Source organism: Sordaria macrospora, chromosome 1, assembly GCF_033870435.1.
Source record: "Sordaria macrospora chromosome 1, complete sequence".
Taxonomy (NCBI): Eukaryota; Fungi; Ascomycota; class Sordariomycetes; order Sordariales; family Sordariaceae; genus Sordaria; species Sordaria macrospora.
In genome coordinates, this window is record NC_089371.1 from 908,981 (window position 1) to 930,016 (window position 21,036).

The window sequence follows — 21,036 nt, forward strand, 5'->3', positions numbered from 1 at the left end:
CACATCGTTCGTTCACTCTGCGCTTCACCAGCGATACACTTACAAAGGGCCAAGGTAAGTATTCCCATATCAATCACTGATAAGAAGAGGCTGTCCGTCTAACTTTGCTTAGACTGTTACCCATCAAATACCGTCAAAATGGGTTCCAGCGACAAGAAAAAGAGGGAGAAGAAGAAGGACTTCAATGTATGTCATTTTTCACCCATTCCATTGATCTGAGGGGGGGCTGCTGTTGCGGCTCCCTGGCTTTATCAGATGCCCCCCCTTATCGGACCTTCTCACTAACACATATGATCATCACAACAGAAAGCCAAGTTGAAGGTCGGCAAGGCCAAAGCCAAAGCAGCCAACTTTACCGACACGAGCTTCAAGTCCAAATGTTGGTCATCACTTATCTCACTTCTCCTCATCGATACACTTGCTAACTACATCCCAGCCATCGTCGTAAACCAACACACCCTCGCCGCCCTCGACGGCGTTGACCTCGTTGGCCTCTTCAAGCAACACCTCAACCAAGCCATCAACTCCAAATCCGACAAGCTGCGCCAAGAAGCTCTCGTCCAACTAACCAAGGACCTCTCCTCCAAGCCCATCTTCAACCCAGTCGGCGTGCCCAACCTGCTCACTAAGCTTTTGCCCTTAATCACCGACTCCGTCGCCAACGTGCGCACCAACTTCCTCAAGCTCCTGCGCGCCCTCCCGCCCTCCGACGTCGCGCCCCATGTCGAGAAAATCCTCATGTACATCCGCGGCGGCATGACGCATCTCTCGACCGACATCCGCTCCGACACTTTATCCGTGCTCGAATGGCTCATCGAAGTCTGCCCAGATGAGACCGTCTCCTGCCCCGGCGGGTGGCTCAAAACCCTCAACTCTTTTTCGTCGATGCTAGGCTGGAACCCCAGCGTAGCCTCCACCCTGTCCGTCAAAGGCTGGACCAGTGCAACCAAGACCTCGCTCAACAAAGTCTCCAAGAAGAACGGCGAGGCTCAGGCAAAACAGATCACCATCCTCGCCAAGTTTCTAGAAGCCGGTTTCAGACCGGAGACTCCCCTGCCGTATGACGAGCAGAGATATTGGGATAGTATCTACCGGATGCCGACGATCCCGAACCCATTCGCGTATCTGAATCTGTGGGGCGCACAGAGGGATGAGGATGGCGAGATGTACCCCGATAGGATCTCGAGGGTGCAGGTTTTTGAAAGGAAGTGGAGGGCGGCGATCAAGACGGGCGTTATGGGCGCGAAGCAGGAGGGGGGTGTGATTGGGAGAGCGGCGTCAGTGTTGGATAAGGTTTTGAGGACGAGCGCGGCGGCGGACGGGGAGGGGGTGAGGAAGATGGTGGTGGAGGAGCAAGAGACGGTTGAGGAGGTTGAGGAGGTAGAGGCTTAAGCGTACGGCATGTGTCAGTGTGTGACTATTCACGTGGTTCACGGCGGTCGTTCTTCGTTTGGTCTAATGATCTGGGAAAGGATAAGGGTCTATTGTGGTTTCTCGTTTTAGGTTCTCTCGGTTTTATAGGTTTTTATGATTCCCTCTTGTTCTTTGTTTGTGAAGCATTCTCGCCTCATCATACATTTTTAAAAGTTGAGCCCATGGTCCCCTACCTGCTAGTTATGGAACACCATGACCACATCAATATAAGAAAGTATGATCAAGACATGAAAACGGCCTCACTTAAGCTTTCCACTTTACGCCATTAACCTTGAACCCCCACGTCGTCGCCCACCGCCATCGGAAACCGGCAGTCATCCACCCACCTTACAACATGGAAGCAAACTTCCCGCACCTTCCACTTCCATCTCCTTCCTTCCACATATCCTTTCACCCCTTTCATCCCATACTCCCTAGCCCATTAACGTGCCTGCCTCCCGCCCACGGCCCAAGCACCTTATAACCCCATCAACCAGCACCCCCTTCCAACAACCAACATACCTACCTACCTTGGTATGGTAGGACGAAACGAAGGTCGCGTAGAGAAATGGTAACTCGCCAGACTTCTAATCTGTAGATTGTGGGTTCGAGTCCCACCGCGATCGCAGCTTTCCTTTTTTTGTTCATCCTTTTGCGTTTTACCTTTACCGTTGTTTGTCTGTGTGGTGCTTTTGTAACCAGTGAAGTCCTCTTTACATAAGTTTGTCCTGGGCGAGTGCGTGTGCGTATATGCGTGGGATTGATGGTTTGTTTTGGTTTGGTTGGTTGGTGATGTTTTTTGTGGTGTTTTGATGGTGTTGTGCCGCCATGTCGTGGACTGTTATGGTGGCCGTGAAGTACTAGATGATGACCATGACATTTCACAAGATAACCTAAAAGTAAGGATTGGTATCTTGCTGGACGTATTTTTTCTTTTGACATTGTCGCGAAATTGCAAATAAATGGGGGTGGGTTATCTACCTATCTTCGTGTAGAGTCGTCGGGCTTTTTTTTGTCAACATAGTCAGTCGCCTATTATGGTGTACCCGTTGCACCTCAGAAACAAAAGAATGCTGATGAAAATGAAGGTACCATGTCATAACGGTTTGTTTATTAGCTTAGTGCTCCTAGTATTCTGGACGAGATTTATCCCGACGTACTACAAACCTGATGACGACAAGATATAATGGCTGGGCACGGAACGGACAAAGAAACCAGTATTGGACTGTACAAGATGGTAGCGAAGCCCGTCATATCATTGTGAACGTGAGCGGGTTGGAATGACGAGAAATATGCTCCATAGACGACACTTGGAATTATATACATCGAAATGCTCTATCGTCCACCATCCAAATTTTGGTATGTATCCCAATCAAGCGCTTGTACAGTTATGTGCAACTCTCATCAGTATGTATCAAGAATACCCAAAACACTCAAAACATCCACGCTATTTTACAACTCCTTCTTCTCGTCCGCCACCTCCGCCTTCGCCGCCTTCACACTCTCACTCCCCGGCGGCGTCTTCAATGTATACAACACCAACAACGTCACCCAACTCATCCCCAACGCACCAATCCCATATGCAACCTCTCTCCCCGCCCACCAATAAACACTCGTAAACAACACCGGGCCCAATCCCCTCCCCAGCTGTCCCCAACTCCTCAGCATGCCCAACTTCCCACCCCTTTCGCCCTCATGCGACTCAAAGCTGCTCAAGGCATTCAACCCCGTGACGACCGTCGCTGATGTCGTTGCCAATAACGTAGCAGCGCCGTAGAGCCCAGAAACGGAGGTGATACGGCCAAGCATGATGAACGCTAGCAAGCATGCTACCACGCCGATGCGAACGGAGAGCAAGGGAGGTAGGCGACGGGTGACGCCGCCTTGGAGAAGAGAGGCGATCAGGCCGACGAAACCGAGCAGACGGCCGTTCTTGGAGGAGTCGTAGGCGAAGAGGTCGTAGGTCATGAAGGGGAGGGAGAATTCCATGCCGGAGAAGAAGAGGAGAAAGGAGAGGTGGGTGAGGTTGAGGAGGAAGTGGGAGTTTGTGCGGTGGACGGCCGCGGGGGTGGTTGCAGTTGCTGGTTTCTTCTCGGCCTCGGTCTCGGTATCGTTGACTTGAGCGCCGGTAGGTTGAGTCTTGTGCGTCAGAGCAGGGAGTGTCTCAGGCAGACAGAAGTAGAGGTATATCGTCTCGACGACGATCAAAGTCAGAGACACGCCGGCGGCTGTCGCGAAGGGGTTGGCGGCCACGGTACTGAAAGTGCTCAGCCATGCGCCCAGGGCAGGACCGAAGGTGAAGGCGATAGAGAAGCAGGCTCCGATGAGGGCCATGGTCGAGCCGCGCTTTGAAGGGTCCGAGATGTCGGTTGCGATGGCCGTGGCCAGCTGAACGTTGCCCTCGGAGAGACCGCCGACGATGCGCGAGGCGAGGAAGGTGCGGAAGTCGGTGGCCATGACCCAGAGGAGCACCGAGAGGATGTTGCCTGTCATGCTGAGAAGAAGGGCGGTGCGGCGGCCATAGCGATCGGAGAAGTGGCCGATTATGGGGGAGGCGATGGCTTGGAGGAGGCTGGAGAAGGTTACCACTGTTAGCGGAAGGTTTGCAGATATGGAATGTTGCTAGAGACTGGTACATACGAAAAGAGACTCCCCAAGGCACCGCCGAGCAGAACAATGTCATATCGCGAGTCAATTGGTCGCGCAAAGGAAGCTTTGTAAGTGTTAAGGTAGCCCAAGACACTGGAGAGAAGGGTCTTGGATGGTGGTGCCGAAGGATCGAGGGGAGCTTCTACGTTGCGGTAGAATTCGAGTAGCTTTGGGAATAATGGGAGAATAAAAGTAAATGAGATCTGTTGTTTTCGGTGCAATTAGTCCTCTTGGTTCTTGAGCTTCCATTCGCGATCTTTTGGAGAGTACATACCAAATCAAGCAACAAAGAAAAGAAAATGACTTTGAGAACCCTCTTGCGGGTGGCGGGTTCGACGGGCGTCGTCATCCCTGCTGCTGAAGCTAAGCTACCCAAGAAGACGAACGGGAAGTTCCTTTCTTGTTTTGCTGAGCAGGTTGTTGAAGAAGCAGTAAGACCTCGAGAGATTCAGACTTTGTTCAGATTTCGGGACCGGAGATTTGGACGTGCTCGAAGTTGAGAAAGTCAGGAGATGGAAATCGGATGGAGCTGCTGGTGGAAGGACGGGAAGGTTGAAGCGACGTCACGCTGCTTGAAACGCCCAGAAGACTCCTGGGGATCCTTGGGGGTCCACTATAGGCACTGGAACTCTGAGTGGAAGGAGAAGAGGACGAGTTTCCGTTGTTTACGTTTCACAAGTTGTATTGTACTGAAATGTGTCAAGCATTGGAGCGAAAAGAAGCTGTATTGGATATGGAAGAGAAGGAAGCGACTGTGATCCGAACAGAGTTCCAAAACCAAACCACAACTGAAAGCTGTCCCAAACCAAACATTCGAGAGCTCAATCGGGTCGAATGACAAGTTCGTTCTGGAACATGGACCTCAAATAGGTACCTTGATGCTGGGGGCACTGCGGCATCAGAAATGGGTTCCCGGCAGGCAGCGCTTACAGCGAGGATAAAGCCACAACTAGCTGCAGCCACGATGTGGCACAAGCAACATCAACAACATCAAGCAAGTCTTCCCCGCAACAACCTGCATCTCCATCAACTCACTGCAGCTGTCTCTCCTGCAAAACATTACCACCACCACAACCTGAGTCAACCCAATCACCACCACATCTCTGCTGTCTTCCATTCTCTTCCCAAAACGGAACTTGTGGCCAGCGCCATGTTTCAAGGTCGAACCACGGTGTATCCCCAATCAACATGTCCAAGACAGAACTGTGGCCCTCCATCATCTATATCTAACCATTATTACCATACAAACCCATCTATTGTCTCTTCTTTTTCCAAGGTCTTCCCTTCCTTACTCGTCCCCGTTTGGTGAGGAGGCAATCACACAAAGGCAGGCATCTCCTTGGTGTGTGTTTGTGTAAACGTTGTTGTTTACTCTTCTCTTCAATATCCAACTCAGAAACCTCTCATTTCCACTCGTTGGTGCGACAGACAAGACTTGGAGGCCGAGCAACCTGAAGTGAAGAAGTCCAGGGTCATATTCTCTATTGACTCTCGGGTAATACCCAGATCTCCGGCAATGCTGCCACCGCCGTCATTCTTGGTTACTTGTGGATATGAGCAAGGCGAGCAAGGCGAGCAAGGCTGGCTAGCTGCCGGCCACTACTTCGTCTCATCTCATGTTCTCAACATGGCATCACAGTTGGAGTCGCAATGATCGACGCATGTCCCCGAGCCGACTGACTGGGGCAACCACAAGCGTGCGAGCCCTTGCATCATCCCATCCTGTCTTTTGCCTAAGTACCGGACACGATCTGCCGCATATACGATGTTTCCGCTTAAGTACATCACAACTCAACTCGTGCTGCCTCGAGTTGGGCCAAGAGAGAGAGAGCTGTGCCTGGTCTAGACGAAGAAAAGGGCCATCTGAGATTAACCACACTTTGAGAACTTCAAGATCCCGTCTGTCATCGATCGTCTCCGCCTCACCTTTGCTTCCCCGGCATAAAGTAATGTGCACACATAACGGACATGGCTTGCCTTAAGTACGTGCGGGAACGTGCTGACTGCCGGCACATGGCTGAACACCAAAGAAGATGCAGGGGAAGGAACACTGCAGCTGATGGCTGGGTCTGTTGACTGGACCGTTGAGTCTATACTTCCAAAGGGGCCTAGCTGGGCGTTCGTATCTGATTTTGAACATGGCCACGACAGGATTCTTCCCCGTTTGGAATTGTCACCGAAAACATCACTGACCTTGCGCGGAGAACAGGAATCAATCTCCAGTTGAATTCGGGTGGATCAGGGGAACGCCTCATGGATATTCCAGGCTGCGCCCGTTCGCCGAGTTCTGATGCTGAGCCATGCGTAACCCGAGACCTGTTTTTTCCAGCTATCTTCAGACGCACCACCTTTAGTCCGACAATGTCTCTCTCTTGAATACGCCGCAGACCGTTCTATATGATTTCAAGACACTCGGTCTATACTGTCGCCCGTTTAGCCGCCCAGACCGACCCGTTCACCTGCTGTCAGTGTACGCAGTAACGCGGCGCCTCTTTGTGTCCCGTCAGCTGTCGTCCGTGTCGGGGTTCCACCAGTTGTGACTTTCAGTCCGCTTGGTCTCTCGCTGCCGTTGGGTGCCGTTGGGTCCAACCACAGCTTTGGACTCTCCAAGCGACTGGCAAAAAAAGTATCCAGCCGAACGTTCTTTGTGCTGCCTTGCCATGTTTCTCTGACATCGCACAAGAAGGAGGCGGGTACGGGAAGCAGATACAACGGTAACTTAAAAAGGGCCGTTCCTTCCCATATCTGGGACTCGGACCATCACTCAGTATCACCAACTTCCATCATCCACTCGTTCAAGTCACTCACTCCTCTCTTCCTACCAAGACCGTTCCTCAAGGCAATCTCTACCATCCGTAGCCGGAACAAGGAGGATGAAGACTGCCACCTTTGCTCTGGCCTGTGCGGCCTCGGTGTCAGCTCACTACGGTGACGTCTCTTCCATCTTTGAATCATGGGGTGCCGGCACCGTCAGCTATCCTCCGGCCCCGGCCCCTACCACCACCGCTGCTGGTGGTCCCGATAAAGGCGGCGACGGACAGTGGACGACAAGTACCGTCTACACCACGGCAGTCCATACCATCACCAGCTGCCCACCTGCTGTTACCTCATGCCCGGACCATAGTACTGTGGTCACCACAGTCACCATTCCGGTCAGCACCACCGTCTGCCCTATAAGCTCCGGAGGTCCTGCGCCGCCACCGCCGCCTCCACCTCCTCCGACACCTCCAGCTTCTACCGGCTCTCCTCCACCACCACCTCCTCCGCCACCACCGGCTCCTCCTGCATCGTCTGGTAGTCCCCCAGCACCTCCTCCGCCACCGCCCGCACCCCCGGCCTCATCAGGCGCTCCTCCTGGTCCTCCTGCCCCGCCCGCACCCCCGGCCTCATCAGGTGCTCCTCCTGCTCCTCCTGCCCCGCCCGCACCCCCGGCCTCATCAGGCGCTCCTCCTGCTCCTCCGGCTCCTCCTGCACCTCCTGCGTCTTCCGGATCTCCTCCGCCTCCGCCTCCGCCTCCCCCGGCACCACCCGCCAGCTCCGGTGGCGGTGGCGGCGGTGCTTCTCCAGCACCTCCTGCCTCAACTCACCCTTCGCCCGGCAACCCAACTACATCCGCTGCTCCGCCGCCACCGCAAACTTCCGGTCCATCTCCCACTAAGCCCACCAGCTCGGGTGGCTCTGGCGGCGGCGGCAGCGGTGGTGGTGGTGGCGGTGGTGGCTCCCCACCCCCGACCGCTACCACCAGCCCTGGTCCTATCGTCACTGCTGGCGCTTCGGTCGAGCGCGCTCATCACGCTGGTGGTGCGTTGGCTGTTATTGCTGTCTTTGCTGCCCTTTTTTAAGGGATGAGGATTATGTTGTTATGAACTGGAAATAGTGAGGAGGGGTATACAGTAATGAGAAAACTTTGATTTTAGTCAGGAAGAGCAACGATGGGACGGTTTTTGGAAAAAAAAGAGTATTTAGAGCAGATTCTTCTTCTTGGTTTAATGGGCGGGTTGGACTACTTGGTGGCTTACAGAGATAAGATACCGCTGAGAGACCGTTGAAAGACCATTGCGTTTTGAGGAAGCAAGGAATTGGTTAGGACGGGGGAGCTACTTCTAATGATCGATAACTTCTTTTTCTCTTATGGCCTCCGATGGAGGTAAAAAGTTTAATACACATTTTCGTTTATCATATACTCTCTCATGGTCGTCTCTGGTGTTCTTTGGCCATACCTCCACATTATACCAGCTCGATGTAAACTACGGGTTCATTTAGTTTCTGTAATGCAATATCCCCAATGAAGTAACTCTGAGGCGCTCCTTACTCGCCCTTCATCAAGCAATGCTCACCCATTGAGAAACCACCACACTTATTCAGGATTTCAGACCGCCCAGACCTTCCCATACCGCCCAGACTCTGGAACATCACTCATTCGCCAACCCACGCTCACCCAAAAGAACATACCACAACCACAACAGATACGTCAACGTCGTGCGCTGGTCGTCCTAGTACTAACTGAGATGGATACCCGCCTTCAAACCACGCTCTGTCCTACATCCACCATCCACCATCCATCCATTCACTCATACACAACGTCACGCTCCCCTCTATACGCCCCTACAATTCGTATCACAATGCCGAGTACATCCAATCGTCCTCGCCCCACACTCACCCTCATTCAGGCAAAATAGCGTCGTACCATGCACCGTCGTGCGTCGTGTCCCCTTCCACCACCGGGCCGAGCCTTTCCGCATTTACTTTCGATCTGCGAGTCTGTAACTGTGCAGCTCTGTAACTTGAGGAATATGAGGGCAAATGAATAAGGATGGGTGCATTAGGACTCGTGATTTTGGAAGATGGAAGGGTACCTACCTATGCACATATGCACAGGCTGTTGAAGTCTTTAGGGATTGAGCAGGGGTGGGGTACAAGCTATGCCGTGGCAGGTGGACTGAGGGACGACTTTTGCCGATGTACCCCGGACTTCGAGCTGGCCTGGGAAGAGTGCAAGGTTAATTCTAATGCTGGTGTTCGAAATCGGGATGAGTCATGATCGGAATGATGATTATAAAATCAAGTACCTATCTATGGTATACGACAAAAGTCAAATGGAAGGGTTGTTATCGGTGAGAAACAGCGGATAATGAGACAAGGAACGATTGCCTACCTAAAGGTATTCATATAGCCTACGGGTCAAGATCAATACAACCTGGTAAATTCTGGTTGGTTGGTTGAACAGTCATCATCATCACATATCTATAGCTAGAGGTACTCAACCACAACAACAACACGTCGAGAGAAAGAAGACCAACGCATAGTTCCCGTCAAGTTCCAACCATATTCCTTTGGAGACATGACCACCCCACTGATACTCTTTCCACTCTTCCCATTCCCACTCCCGTACCCGTACCCGTACCGCACCCTTCTTCCCCTCAACCTCCTCCGAAGCAGCCTGTAGCAGCCCTGTTCCCAAACAGGAACACTTAGCAAACCGAGATGATGCATCCCCTAGAACCAAAAAAAAAAAACCAAAAAAAAACAGGTTCAGATCTACACAAGAAAAACCATCCCTATGCACCCCCTCCCCGACACAAAGGGTGCTGCTTCCTGCCCCCTCCTCACCCTTTTACCCCTTAACCGTCATGCGGACCCGGCGTAGGTGGGGGTGGATCAGGGGGATGTCTGTAGCCGGACAAAGAAAGCGGCAAGGCGTATTTCATGGCGGCACCCTTCTCGTAGTCTTCTTGAGCGGATAACATGTCGTGACTCGTGAGTCACTGGCGGCGGACTGGAGATCACCTAAAATTGTTTGTTAGTGACTAGGTACTCAGGTGGTATTTTTCTAGTCATTGTGGGTGATCGATGGGGGCTAAGCTTACTCCGAAATTTCCGCCGCTTCTGAGGACAGCCACTACCTAGAGGTAGGTAGTTTACCTGTCTAACGATAAGGTTGGGGGTGAGACGCTTGATACTTTCCGCATGTGTGCGAAATAGGTCAGGTCTTCGGGGTTTGAAGACAAGGTGATGGCGTTGATGTACTGAGGGGAGAAACTGGATGAGGAAAGGTCAGGGGGTGGTATCTATGCTCCCTTTATGTGTCCCTCTTCAGAGACTGCTTCCCATGGTGTGGGTGCGCTGACGGACACTGACTAATGGGTGAGACGAGGGGAGGAAGAGGAGCGACTGGACTGGACTCGACTTGAGTTAGGTAGCCTCCTTGGAGACGAAAGTGAAGCGTCAGCACACACTTGGGCCGACCGGTTGCCAGATACCATCCGATGTCGCTCGATTGAACGCCTCACATAAGCACCATGTCCATGCTCGCACACAAGGCACCCAACCAGAAGACCCGTGAAGGGAGGGGTAATTCATGAAGGGTGTGCCGACCTCAAGACTTTCCAGCCGGTGCCTACACATGAGCATCAAATGACCCAACATTTATGGAACTTGGTGGTTGCAACCTGAAATCGTTCTCGTTCAGTGGAACTCTCAGCCGGAATGGTGGTGGTGGAATGCTGGCTTTCAGTGGTGTGTCTTTGAGAATGCGGCGTCCAAAATAGAAATGATTATACGGATGAATAATTATACGGATGAGTAGTTAAAGTGGCGATCAATGACTGGCTTAGTCAGAAGTGCAATTCAAAAGAGAACAACCTATAAAGCCCTGGGTCGTGCCCGACCGCTCCAGCAGGCTGGAACCTGGATTCGTGCATGTGAGGCATCACATGGGAGTATCATGGACATGAAGCCGGTGGGAAACCGCCACTACCTACCTTACACCAGATTGAAAGCCCGGACATCAACTCCCCGGGCTCTCAGAGCATCGGGCTCCATCCGCGGGTCATGGCTGATCGTCTCGCCAGTCAGCTTGTTCCTGAAACGCTGGAAAACCACTGGATCATCGGCCGTCCTTTTGATACCATCCAGTCGCTCCCATATGCCTTCCAACTCTAGGGAAGGTAGTCTTGGATCCTCATCCGATAGCTCGTTGGCGTCAGGGTTGAAGAACCGATATGTGCCCCAAAAGCCGGACTCGTTCTGAAGCACCTGAACACGCCATGGCTTGGGTAATGGGCCTAATATGCCAATCACGTCATGAAGACCGTACACGTAGATTGGGCCAACGTACAGAAACTCTTCTGCGTGTCTTGAGCTGCTTGATTGTGGTCGCGGTCGTAGGACGGCAGGGGTGCAAAGACCTAGGAGGACGCAGATGATGTCGCCTGCAGTGTGAATGCTCGTCAGTAGAGGTGGGGTTGTTGATATGTGTGGAAATCCATTACTCACCTGGTTGAATATCAGGGGGTCCATGACCTACATACCCTTCCTCCGTCACCACATAACGCCGGTTCATGAGGCGCTCCAGAACAGTGTGTTCGAACCAAGGGAGGGTTGATTCTTCACTGGTGACGAAATCCACCACAGCGGAACTGCCCAGGCGTGTGCCGTCGCCGAATAAAGCATAGGCGGAGTTCTGTTGAAGCCAGGTGGTCAAGCTAGGGGAGTGCGACTCGTCCGCACCAGGAAATCTCTCGCGAAGACGGTCGCCACACAACGTCTTGGCAAACGCGACCTTGAAGGGCTCTCCAGTAACGTATGTCTCTGTGTTGTTCGCAGCCAACTCGTCAGATGCCAAGTTCCTGACACTGCAGACTAAATCATCAACCTGTTCTGGAAACTTTGACGAGACAGATTTGACCGAGGCGCACCGGAGTCCGAGCACCACCAAGGTCCTTGTTCTTGCGCCGTCCGAGTGTGGCGGTGACCACCGCTCCGAGTTGCCAGTCGCTTCCGTGTCGGGCAGGTGGTAACGTGAAAACCCGGCGGCAAACTGATATCTCATCATCGGAGGGAGCGAAGAATCGGACATATCTGGAACCCAAGACGGAAACAAGTCCCTCAAGTTTGCCGACTTTGTCAAATGACAGTGGTGCAAGAGTTCCAGACGCTGGACATGCCGAGCGTGGGCAAGGAAGGTCTTTCTAAAAACGTCGCCGACCGTCATCTTGTAGTCGGGGCGAATCTTGTTGCGAAAGGCTGGGGTAAGCAGCCCAAGTAAGCCATAGACACGGTCTCGCGGGTCCGAGTACCTGGTCTTGCTCAGCTGAAACATGAGATCGGAAAGAGGTACGGCTCCGCTCTCTGGTTGCACGAGGTTGTTGACGACGGAAAGGACGGGGCGAGAAAGCGAATGGGGAAGGCTTTCCTTCTGATACAGGTTCCGGATCGCATAGCGGAAGTAGAGCCAGTCAATGGACGTATCGCCGCAGCACAGGACAGCGCCCCTTGCGAGTTTAATCTCCTGTACAATCCATTGACGGTAGAACCACTCGCGGCATAAGAGGTCATTGATGGCAGTCCACGTCTCGTGAGGGTAGGCTCGGACCACGTTGGTTTTTTTCAAATACCAGTCTGGCTCGGTGGCTTCCGGTGTCATGAGCTTCCAGTCGTTTAACGTGGAGACGGACTGTTTTCCGAGATATTCAAGGGCCTGTAGGGCGCGTGTGCTGTTCTCGGTTTCTGCACCGAGCCAGAAAACAACTTTTTCCGCCAGCTTGAAGATATCGCACATGCGCTGGACCTGAGCATTTCTCTCGTCGGTATCAGATTGGTTTATGCACAGGGCGTCTATCCAAAGCATGCGTTTCTCCGTTCGATTACGTAGATGCCGCATGGCTGACGCAAGATTGTGGCCAACCTGGAGGCAGCTGTAGCTTCGAGGCGGAATCGATCCTTTGGTGAACTGCTGTGCTGTCGAGGCGGTGGATGTGTCCTGTTCCTGGTCATGGATACCCGTCCAGATATAGATCGTCTCTGGTTTCCCTCCTGCCGCATTGCGCCAGGTATATGAAAGGGCTTCATAGCTGGGCTCGAAATTGGCACGCTTTGGGTTTTGGTAGAGGGCATGGTTGAACGATGGGTCGGGGTGAGTCCATGTAAACCGCTCCACGGCTGATCCGTCATCTCCCCAAAAGATATACTGGCCGTCCCAAGCCTCAAACGCCGCCCAGCCGGGAGGTAGGGTTGCGGCAACCTGTTCCAATGACATCCTCTCCGGGTGGAGCGACACAGATGACATGGGCGCGGGAAGCGGGACATGGGAGATATCGATGACTATATCATGGTCGTGTTCGCCAGGGAGAAGGGCGACGAGACGGATGTCATTGGGGTTCTCGAGTTTCTGATAAGTGTAGAGGTAATCCTTGGACTCCTTGGGACTCCCGGCCCCGGGCCAAACATCCGCCATCAAGGGAATGTAAGAACTCTTGTCAGTAAGTACCTGATTGTCAAGGTAGGGCGATGAGCGGGTTTGCCCGAATCTTTCTTGTATGTTCTGAATAGAGAGGCGCTGTCGAGAGCAAAGAGGGGAGTTGGCCAGAGGAAGAAACTTGGAAAATTCCACTCCAACAGATTCACTTTGGATTGTACGTGTATCTGCCCAAAGCCTATGTGGAATGGCAGAACACACCTTCCTAGTTAATGTTTTTCGGAGATTGCGAGGTGCCCCCCTCAGCCCGTCCGGCAGGCGCAAGGCTCCAGGCTCCAGCTTCCCCGCCCTCTTTCCCAAGTCCTACCTCGGCTGCAACTGACCTAGTACCTGCTGAGGTTCTGAGCAAAACCCAATTGCGTGTAGGAAAAAAACAAAAACAAAAAAAACAACGAAACGCAGCTTAACTAAAGCCACGGGCATACCGGTGGTATTTCACGATTTGTGTCGCTCCCAAGTAAGGTTGACTACTAGTAATAAGCTCACGAATACTATGCTGGAATAACTTGAAAGGATAATACTCAACTGACCTTGAGCCTGAGATTTGTGTTGGTTGGTGTTCGGCAGCAATGACTGATATGAATCCACCATCTTTGACCAAGTAAAACGTATAACGGTGTCTATCCCGGGAGTTGATTAATCTGATCCCTCCCCGTCTCCCAACTCTACCCAAGCGCCTCATCAAACATATCAACCCTTCGTCCCAGACCTTAATCTTCTAACAACATCCTCCACCCGCTTCGCTTGCCCAACCAACTCCCTAACCACCTCTCTATCCCTGCCACTCCCACCTCCTTGCCCTCCGCTACCATTGAGCGCAACGACCTGTACTATCTCCCCATCATCGCCCATGACCAGCCTTCCCGTCTGGCCATCTTCCCATTCGATAGTGATTTGCTTCGCTTCGGCGTCGGCCGGGGTGACGTTTTGGATTTTATTTGTCTCCGACTCGGCCTCAGCGAGGATAGCCTTCCGTAGGTCTGTGATAGTTGCAAGACGGTGATGATACCTCACCAACTCCCTTCGTAGTCGTCTCGCAAACTTGACCAGATCTTGTTCCCTTCCTTGTTCGTCAGGTCGTGCTGGCGGTGCTGGCAGGTAGCGCGCTGCTAGCCCTGAGAGAGGAACGCAAGGAGGAATGGTGTGTCTATGCACCCTTAGCCAGTTGGCATACTTCCCCTTTTTGCCCCTGCTTTTCTCTTTGCCGTTTTCCTTGCCACCGTTCCCAGTCCCCTTCCCATTTTCTTTGCGACTGCCCGCCGCAAAAGGCCTATTCATCAAAACATAATAAGGCCTCGCAAACCTCCCCCTTGCAAAAACCTCTATCCTCAGTCCAAGTACGGCTCCGCCGTCTACCGCGTTCGGATCAGGGTCTTGCACGCGGAAGGTGGTGATGGTGGCGCAAGTCCGGTAGAGCGATTGTTGGTTATGAGCCTTTTGGAGGGAAGCATAGTGGCGGAGGGATTTGAGGATTGTTGGGGTGATGCCTTTTGGTTTGAGCTGGGAAGAAGAAGGTGGGTTGGAGAGGAGGGAGGTGGTGGATGGGGAGGAGAGGATGGTTGATGTTTGGATCCGGAGGTTGGATTTCAGGGTTGTGACTATGCGGTGTGTTAGAAAGCTGGAATAAAAGAGGAGGGGAGTTGGCTTACTTTTGGATTTGAGAGACTCGATCTCAATGTCCAGTGGTGAGGGTGTTGGTGAGGACATGGTGACTTGTGTGGGACCCACTTTAATAGTGAGAAGGTGAGCGTGGACGCGTCTTTGTTGATGTGCGCGATGTAAATAATCGTGCGCAGATATAACCAAAGAAATAGGGTCAAAGACAACAGAGTCGGGGTATAATAACGTGGAAAATGGACTTGTTTGAAACCTTGTATCCTGAAGCTGCAACTCGATTGTTTACTTTGGTGGAGTTGATGCGAATCAATCCCCTGCTGGCGATTGAAGTTCAGGGGATGAAGCCGCCAGGTGCAACAGTCACCAAGCTTTGTGGGGCGGCAGCTGTCAAAGTGGAAGCTAGCGATCTGCCCCTGGATTCCATGCCAATGACGCACTAGCGCAGTTCCTGCATCAAAGACAGCAAGCTGTTCCACAGGAAGGAAGCTGGACAACAGTGCAATTGACCTTTTTTGACACTGAAACCCGCAAGTCATTCGTTACCTTCGTTAACAGACATTTCAGTTCTTTCCTCATTCCTCAAGTCAGAGGTTGAGCCTCACAGTCCTTTCAATTCCCCAAATTGTTTGCTTCCACACGGCACATCAACAATCTCAAACATTCATCTCTAGCGTCGTGTTAGAGGTTATTTGCCACCAGGGCAGCCAACCGAGAGGCCACGGTAGCACCTTTTCTCCCCCACGATACCACATCTTCCTTCCAGCGTCTCAACGTTCCATTCCACAGCGACGACAACACCAAGAGACAGGCACTAGAGTTAGCGCTGTTCGTTAGGGCAGTTGGTCTGATAGGGCAAAGGTCAAGCTTTAATCTGACAAAGAGGCCAGAGACACACCCTTGTCTCTTTCGTCCCTGGTCAACAATCCTTCTCGACCACTCTCGTCCGGACTATTCGACTCCGCTACTACCGACTTCTCGTCTTTCGTTAATCTCTTCTTCTTCTTGTTGTCTCTTTGGCGACCGCTATTTCTGGAAAACTATCCCTCGCTTCCATTTAGGGAGCGTCTGTTGATCATCACTCACCCCGAGACGACGGCCCCGACCACTCACCACACGCGCCGCCATCACACAAGGCTTTGACCTTTTCGAGTAACCCACGAAACGGGACCTCCCTCTACACACGCACACACGAAACCACCCACCAAGACATACACAAGCACAGTGGTACCTATGGGTACTAAAACTCGTGGCACAAAGTCGCCGACACAGAACGGGCTGTCCTGCAAAGCCTCCAAGAAAGGGGCCGGGAAGAAGGGCAACAACAACAAGACCAAAGACTCGGACTCGGACTCGGACCCTGACACGGTCGCCTCGGGCCTCCACAAGATGAACAACAACATCGAGCTCATGCGCCGGAACAAGAGCTACGACACCTCGTCCGAAGCCATCACCGCCAACATCATCGGCAGGGAAACCTTCTCCCTTGACGACCCCGTCCCAGACAAGACAGACGCCGCCGTAAACAACCATGGGTTCTTCGAGCTTCCCAAGCAGGACCAGCGCAACTTTGGCCTGCTCGTCCTCCTATACTTCTTGCAGGGTGTTCCGCTAGGATTGGCTACGGGCTCGGTACCCTTCCTCCTCAAGAAGAAACTGTCCTATGCCGAGATTGGCGTCTTCAGCTTGGCGTCCTACCCCTACTCCCTCAAGCTGCTATGGAGTCCCATTGTCGATGCGATTTGGAGTCCCAAGGTGGGAAGGAGAAAGAGCTGGATTCTGCCTATCCAATTGCTATCCGGAATCGGCATGCTGTATCTCGGCTCTAGAGTAGGAGGACTGATGGATTCCATGGGCAAGGAAGGCGGTCCTACGGTCTGGAGCTTTACCTGGTGGTGGTTCTTCCTCGTGCTCATGTGCGCCACCCAGGATATTGCCGTTGATGGCTGGGCCCTGACGCTTTTGACACCTGGCAATGTCTCGTACGCTTCCACCGCGCAGACGGTCGGCTTAACTGCTGGCCAGTTCCTGTCATATACCGTCTTCTTGGCCTTCCATTCCAAGGAGTTTGCCAACCGTTGGTTCCGCACTGAGCCGCTTGACCACGGTTTGATGGATTTGGGCGGATACCTTACCTTCTGGGGCTGGGCTTACATTGCTGTGACCATCGGCTTGGGTCTCATAAAGCGCGAGGAGCGTACCAAGAACGAGGATGGTGTCTGGGACGTCTACAAGATCATGTGGGGCGTGCTCAACCTCAAGAACGTCCAGACCATCATCATCATCCATCTCATCGCCAAGATCGGCTTCCAGGCCAACGATGCCGTCACCAACCTCAAACTGCTTGACAAGGGATTCGGTACCGAGAACATGGCTCTCACTGTTCTGATCGACTTCCCCTTCGAGATCGGTCTGGGTTACTATGCAGGAAAGTGGTCGCAGGAGTTCACGCCCATGCGTCTCTGGTGCTGGGGCTTCATGGGCCGTCTGGTGGCTGCTGTTCTCGCGCAGTTCACTGTGGTCATCTTCCCTGCTGAGGGTGTTACCTCTTGGTACATGCTTGTTGTCATTGCCGAGCACATCTTTTCCACTTTTACCAACACCATCATGTTTGTCGCCGTCTCTGCCTTCCATGCGCGGATTTCGGACCCGGTCATTGGCGGTACATACATGACCTTGCTTGCTACGTGAGTTTCCTTTCCCATAGTACCCTTGAGAGTGTATGCTAACGTGCATTCTTCCAGTGTCTGCAATCTAGGCGGTACCTTCCCCCGCTTCTTCGTTCTTCGTCTAGTCGACTACTTCACCACCGCCACGTGCGTTCCTACTTCCAAGACGGCCACTTTCAGCCAGCCCTTCAGCTGCGCCATCCAGGAGGACAAGACCAGGTGCCTTGCCGACGGCGGTACTTGCAATATGATCCAGGACGGATACTACATTGTCAATATGCTTTGTGTGGCGGTTGGAGTGGTGACGTTCACCATGTTCATCCGTCCCAAGGTCATTCACTTGCAAGATCTCCCGCTCAAGGCGTGGCGGTTGGCGTCGTCGGGTGTGGGAGCTAGCAAGCGGTGATTTTGGACGTTCGATTCAAACCCGAGTATTGTGTTGGAATGTGAGGACAAGTCAGGAGCATGTTGATGTTCGATGATGCTACATGATAGGCATGTACGCACGAAATTAGCGGGCTGTATTACTGTTTAGTACGTATCTAGGTGGAAATAGAAAGGATTGGATAAAGATCGGACATTTGAAGCTCATGGGGCTCCGTTCGGATGCAAATGTCTGGTATGAGTAACGGTCTTGCTGACTGTATGTGGATCATGGTGTGCTGCGAAGAGAACACCGAGGTTCCGCCGGTTTGACCGATAGTTGGACCCGGTATCTAGAGAACAAGTTCGATAGCTGATAGACAACTTGAAGAGGGCATTAACTTCAGTTGCCAAAACTCAACACTCTTGATCATCGTGGTTTCTTTGCCCCGGCTATCACGGCAGCCGAAAGCCGGATCGGAGCCAAGCAGCTATGTCGTTGACTGCGGGTCCCGAGCGGGGCTCTCCCGGCATCCGGGAATCGGGGTTAACAAAGCCACTCCAATCGGTAACCACATGTTTATCTTTTTCCATCCATCAATATTTCCAAAGTTGGTCAATAAACCGAGCGATCAAAGTTACTAAAGCCGTGATACACCTGATTCTTATCATGCAAATCATCAATATTGTTATCACTCGGCTTACCAGGATGACGGACTCTCACATCTCGGCGGTTACTTAAAAAGACAGACATTTCCAACCAGACATATCACAACCAAAGATGACCGTAGTATAGCGCTTTTTCTCTCACACAACAGCAACAACCATCGCCATGCTACCCTCTCTCCGCGGCCCTCAAACCCTTCTGGGCAAAGTCGCCCTCTTCTCCCTCCTCTCCTCAACAACACCACCAACATCAGCCTTCAACCTTCTCCCAAACGACCTCAACCAGACCCCATTAGGTGGTGGTCCCAACAACCCCCCCTTCGACATCCGCGAAGCCACCATCTCCTCCATCCACAACGCCCTCTTCACAGGTCTAACAACCTGCCACGCCCTTATTTCTTCATACCTCGCCCGCATCGAAGCCTTCAACCCCTCCCTGCACGCCATCTTGTCACTTAACCCTCACGCGCTGGACATCGCGTCTTCCATCGACGACCAATTACTCCAACTCACATCCGGCAACTTCACCACCTTAAGCAACCAACCCCTTTTGTGCATCCCCGTTTTACTGAAAGATAATTTTGATACGGAGGAAATGCCAACAACAGCTGGCTCCCTCTCCCTCTCCCACAATTTCCCCAAAAACGACGCGCCGACAGTGGTTGCCTTGAAGCAAGCAGGCGCGATTATTCTGGGAAAGACGAATATGCATGAGTTTGCTCTTGAAGGCATATCCGTTTCTTCATTAGGTGGACAGACTAGCAACCCCTACGACCACACACGCACACCGGGTGGAAGTTCGGGAGGGACGGGGGCGGCGATAGCAGCTAATTTTGCGGTACTGGGGACGGGCACCGATACGGTTAATAGCTTGAGATCGCCGGCGAGTGCGAATAGTTTGGTTAGTTGGAGGCCTACGAGGGGATTGGTAGACCGAAAAGGGGTGGTGCCGGTTGGGTGGACGCAGGATGCTGTTGGTGGGATGGCGAGGACGGTGGAGGAGTTGCGGGTTTTGATGACTGTTATGTCTAGTGCTGGGAGTGGTGGTGATGGGGACTATAAATGGGATAATACCACGGCACTAGTACCCCCTGAGATTAAAGGGAAAGATTACAGCCAGGCATTATACTCCGGTTTAGGAAAACTGGATGGACTTAGACTGGGGGTTTTGGATGGGTTTTGGAATCATACCGCTGGCGAAGAAACTACGCCCGTCAACGAGGTTATGGAAAGGACGCTGAAAAGGTTGGAAGCAGCTGGTGTGCGACTGGTTAATATCACTGACCCCGTTTACGACGCGGTGACGATAGCGGCGAAGTTGGATGTTCAGACTTTTGAGTTTCGCGAGGGGCTGGATGATTATTTGAGGAAAACCACCTACGCTGACGAGACGGGCAACAGCACCGGCATCATCACTGACGGACCAAGAAGCTTCAGCGACATCTATACCCCCAACCAAAAATCCTTCCTCGTCCTCCCCTCCCAATACTCCTACATCCGCTCCGCCTTCAACCGCTCCACCTCCTCCCCCGAGTACTTTGTCCGCCAGCACGGCATCACGCAACTAAAAACCACCTTGGCCCAAACTTTTTCTTTTCAAAGGCTTGACGCGATAATCTACCCCGAGCAAAAAAACTTGGTAGTAAAAATCGGTTCCCCCTCGCAGAGCGGGAGGAACGGGATATTAGCTGCGCTGACGGGTAGCCCTGTTATTACGGTGCCTGTGGGATTTTCAGAGGCGAAGCAGGATGCACCAGTGGGAGTCCCCATTGGGATGGAGATTCTCGGAAGGCCGTGGACGGATGATTTGTTGTTGGGGATTGCGGAGCATGTGGGTGAGGCGTTGGGGCCTGTGAGGAGGATGCCGGTGGGACAGAAGGGATCGGGGCTGGAAGGGTTGGATAAGGTTGTAGAAGTCAAGGGGGAAGGGTATGAGACTGTGCCGGTTGTGAAGGTGGATGAGTTGGGTGGGAATATTCCTGGGATTTATCATTTGGGGGTTTACTGAACGGAGTTCATCCTTCTTCGATTACCCTGTTGAACGGGTGTACTCGGCTTTATCCCCTTGGCATGGGTTGGGCGACTCCCGAGATCATCTCTCTTTTTCTCTCTGCATTCTCTTCCCGAAGGTTTCTTCAGACATGGAAGGAAGGAAGGCAACCTCTTGGGTAACGGTTGCATCGGCACGACATACTCGCTTCCCCGTTGTCGCCATCAGATCACCATCAAGACGGTTACACGGAGCATGCGAGACCATACATATGGGTTGTTTCGATTACTACATACTATGTTTGTACTGCGTGTTCCCCGCTCGCCCGCTTGATGTTATTGGTATTGGAGGCGTTGAGTGGGATTCTATTCCGATTTGGGATCTTCTTGCGCGGGGGCGTAACGACAATATCATGC

At 52.6% G+C, this 21,036-nt stretch overlaps 6 protein-coding genes and 1 non-coding gene across 7 annotated transcripts; 4 read left to right on the forward strand and 3 right to left on the reverse strand.

The window, feature by feature from the left end:
* SMAC4_05250 (uncharacterized protein) lies at window positions 1–1,658 on the forward strand. Its single transcript, XM_066090252.1, has 4 exons — window positions 1–54; window positions 113–186; window positions 307–379; window positions 437–1,658. Exons 2-4 carry the CDS (start codon window positions 139–141, stop codon window positions 1,390–1,392), a joined length of 1,077 nt encoding a protein of 358 aa, XP_065945487.1. The 5' UTR covers window positions 1–54; window positions 113–138; the 3' UTR covers window positions 1,393–1,658.
* Window positions 1,659–1,967: 309 nt separating this feature from the next.
* On the forward strand, window positions 1,968–2,039 carry SMAC4_13010. The gene has a single exon. It is a non-coding gene; the product is annotated as a tRNA-Arg (tRNA).
* A 567-nt stretch (window positions 2,040–2,606) lies between these two features.
* On the reverse strand, window positions 2,607–4,896 carry SMAC4_05251 (uncharacterized protein). The gene is made up of 3 exons (XM_003347003.2): window positions 4,337–4,896; window positions 4,054–4,265; window positions 2,607–3,985 (listed from the first exon to the last, which is right to left on the reverse strand). The coding sequence occupies exons 1-3, from the start codon at window positions 4,409–4,411 to the stop codon at window positions 2,866–2,868; spliced, it is 1,407 nt and encodes a 468-aa protein (XP_003347051.1). The 5' UTR covers window positions 4,412–4,896; the 3' UTR covers window positions 2,607–2,865.
* A 5,751-nt stretch (window positions 4,897–10,647) lies between these two features.
* Window positions 10,648–13,454, reverse strand: SMAC4_05254 (uncharacterized protein). Its single transcript, XM_003347005.2, has 2 exons — window positions 11,338–13,454; window positions 10,648–11,273 (listed from the first exon to the last, which is right to left on the reverse strand). Exons 1-2 carry the CDS (start codon window positions 13,295–13,297, stop codon window positions 10,825–10,827), a joined length of 2,409 nt encoding a protein of 802 aa, XP_003347053.1. The 5' UTR covers window positions 13,298–13,454; the 3' UTR covers window positions 10,648–10,824.
* Window positions 13,455–13,779: 325 nt separating this feature from the next.
* Window positions 13,780–15,247, reverse strand: SMAC4_05255 (uncharacterized protein). The gene is made up of 2 exons (XM_003347006.2): window positions 14,968–15,247; window positions 13,780–14,916 (listed from the first exon to the last, which is right to left on the reverse strand). Exons 1-2 carry the CDS (start codon window positions 15,023–15,025, stop codon window positions 14,009–14,011), a joined length of 966 nt encoding a protein of 321 aa, XP_003347054.1. The 5' UTR covers window positions 15,026–15,247; the 3' UTR covers window positions 13,780–14,008.
* A 180-nt stretch (window positions 15,248–15,427) lies between these two features.
* On the forward strand, window positions 15,428–18,496 carry SMAC4_05256 (uncharacterized protein). Its single transcript, XM_003347007.2, has 2 exons — window positions 15,428–17,619; window positions 17,677–18,496. Exons 1-2 carry the CDS (start codon window positions 16,166–16,168, stop codon window positions 18,005–18,007), a joined length of 1,785 nt encoding a protein of 594 aa, XP_003347055.1. The 5' UTR covers window positions 15,428–16,165; the 3' UTR covers window positions 18,008–18,496.
* Window positions 18,497–18,796: 300 nt separating this feature from the next.
* SMAC4_05257 (uncharacterized protein) lies at window positions 18,797–20,638 on the forward strand (the record flags this gene model as incomplete). The annotated part of the gene is made up of 1 exon (XM_003347008.1): window positions 18,797–20,638. The coding sequence occupies one exon, from the start codon at window positions 18,797–18,799 to the stop codon at window positions 20,636–20,638; it is 1,842 nt and encodes a 613-aa protein (XP_003347056.1).
* Window positions 20,639–21,036: the final 398 nt, after the last annotated feature.

Excerpts from the sequence above, each read along its gene's own strand:
- SMAC4_05250 (XM_066090252.1), top strand. The coding sequence starts at position 139 with ATGGGTTCCAGCGACAAGAAAAAGAGGGAGAAGAAGAAGGACTTCAAT. Across the intron at positions 187-306 it reads AGAAGAAGAAGGACTTCAAT|AAAGCCAAGTTGAAGGTCGG; the intron begins GTATGTCATTTT and ends TCATCACAACAG. Across the intron at positions 380-436 it reads CACGAGCTTCAAGTCCAAAT|CCATCGTCGTAAACCAACAC; the intron begins GTTGGTCATCAC and ends ACTACATCCCAG.
- SMAC4_05254 (XM_003347005.2), bottom strand. The coding sequence starts at position 13,297 with ATGGCGGATGTTTGGCCCGGGGCCGGGAGTCCCAAGGAGTCCAAGGAT. Across the intron at positions 11,274-11,337 it reads ACCCCCTGATATTCAACCAG|GCGACATCATCTGCGTCCTC; the intron begins GTGAGTAATGGA and ends TTCACACTGCAG.
- SMAC4_05251 (XM_003347003.2), bottom strand. The coding sequence starts at position 4,411 with ATGACGACGCCCGTCGAACCCGCCACCCGCAAGAGGGTTCTCAAAGTC. Across the intron at positions 4,266-4,336 it reads TTTCTTTGTTGCTTGATTTG|ATCTCATTTACTTTTATTCT; the intron begins GTATGTACTCTC and ends CGAAAACAACAG. Across the intron at positions 3,986-4,053 it reads GCCTTGGGGAGTCTCTTTTC|CCTCCTCCAAGCCATCGCCT; the intron begins GTATGTACCAGT and ends AACCTTCTCCAG.
- SMAC4_05255 (XM_003347006.2), bottom strand. The coding sequence starts at position 15,025 with ATGTCCTCACCAACACCCTCACCACTGGACATTGAGATCGAGTCTCTC. Across the intron at positions 14,917-14,967 it reads CGAGTCTCTCAAATCCAAAA|TCACAACCCTGAAATCCAAC; the intron begins GTAAGCCAACTC and ends CACACCGCATAG.
- SMAC4_05256 (XM_003347007.2), top strand. The coding sequence starts at position 16,166 with ATGGGTACTAAAACTCGTGGCACAAAGTCGCCGACACAGAACGGGCTG. Across the intron at positions 17,620-17,676 it reads TACATGACCTTGCTTGCTAC|TGTCTGCAATCTAGGCGGTA; the intron begins GTGAGTTTCCTT and ends GCATTCTTCCAG.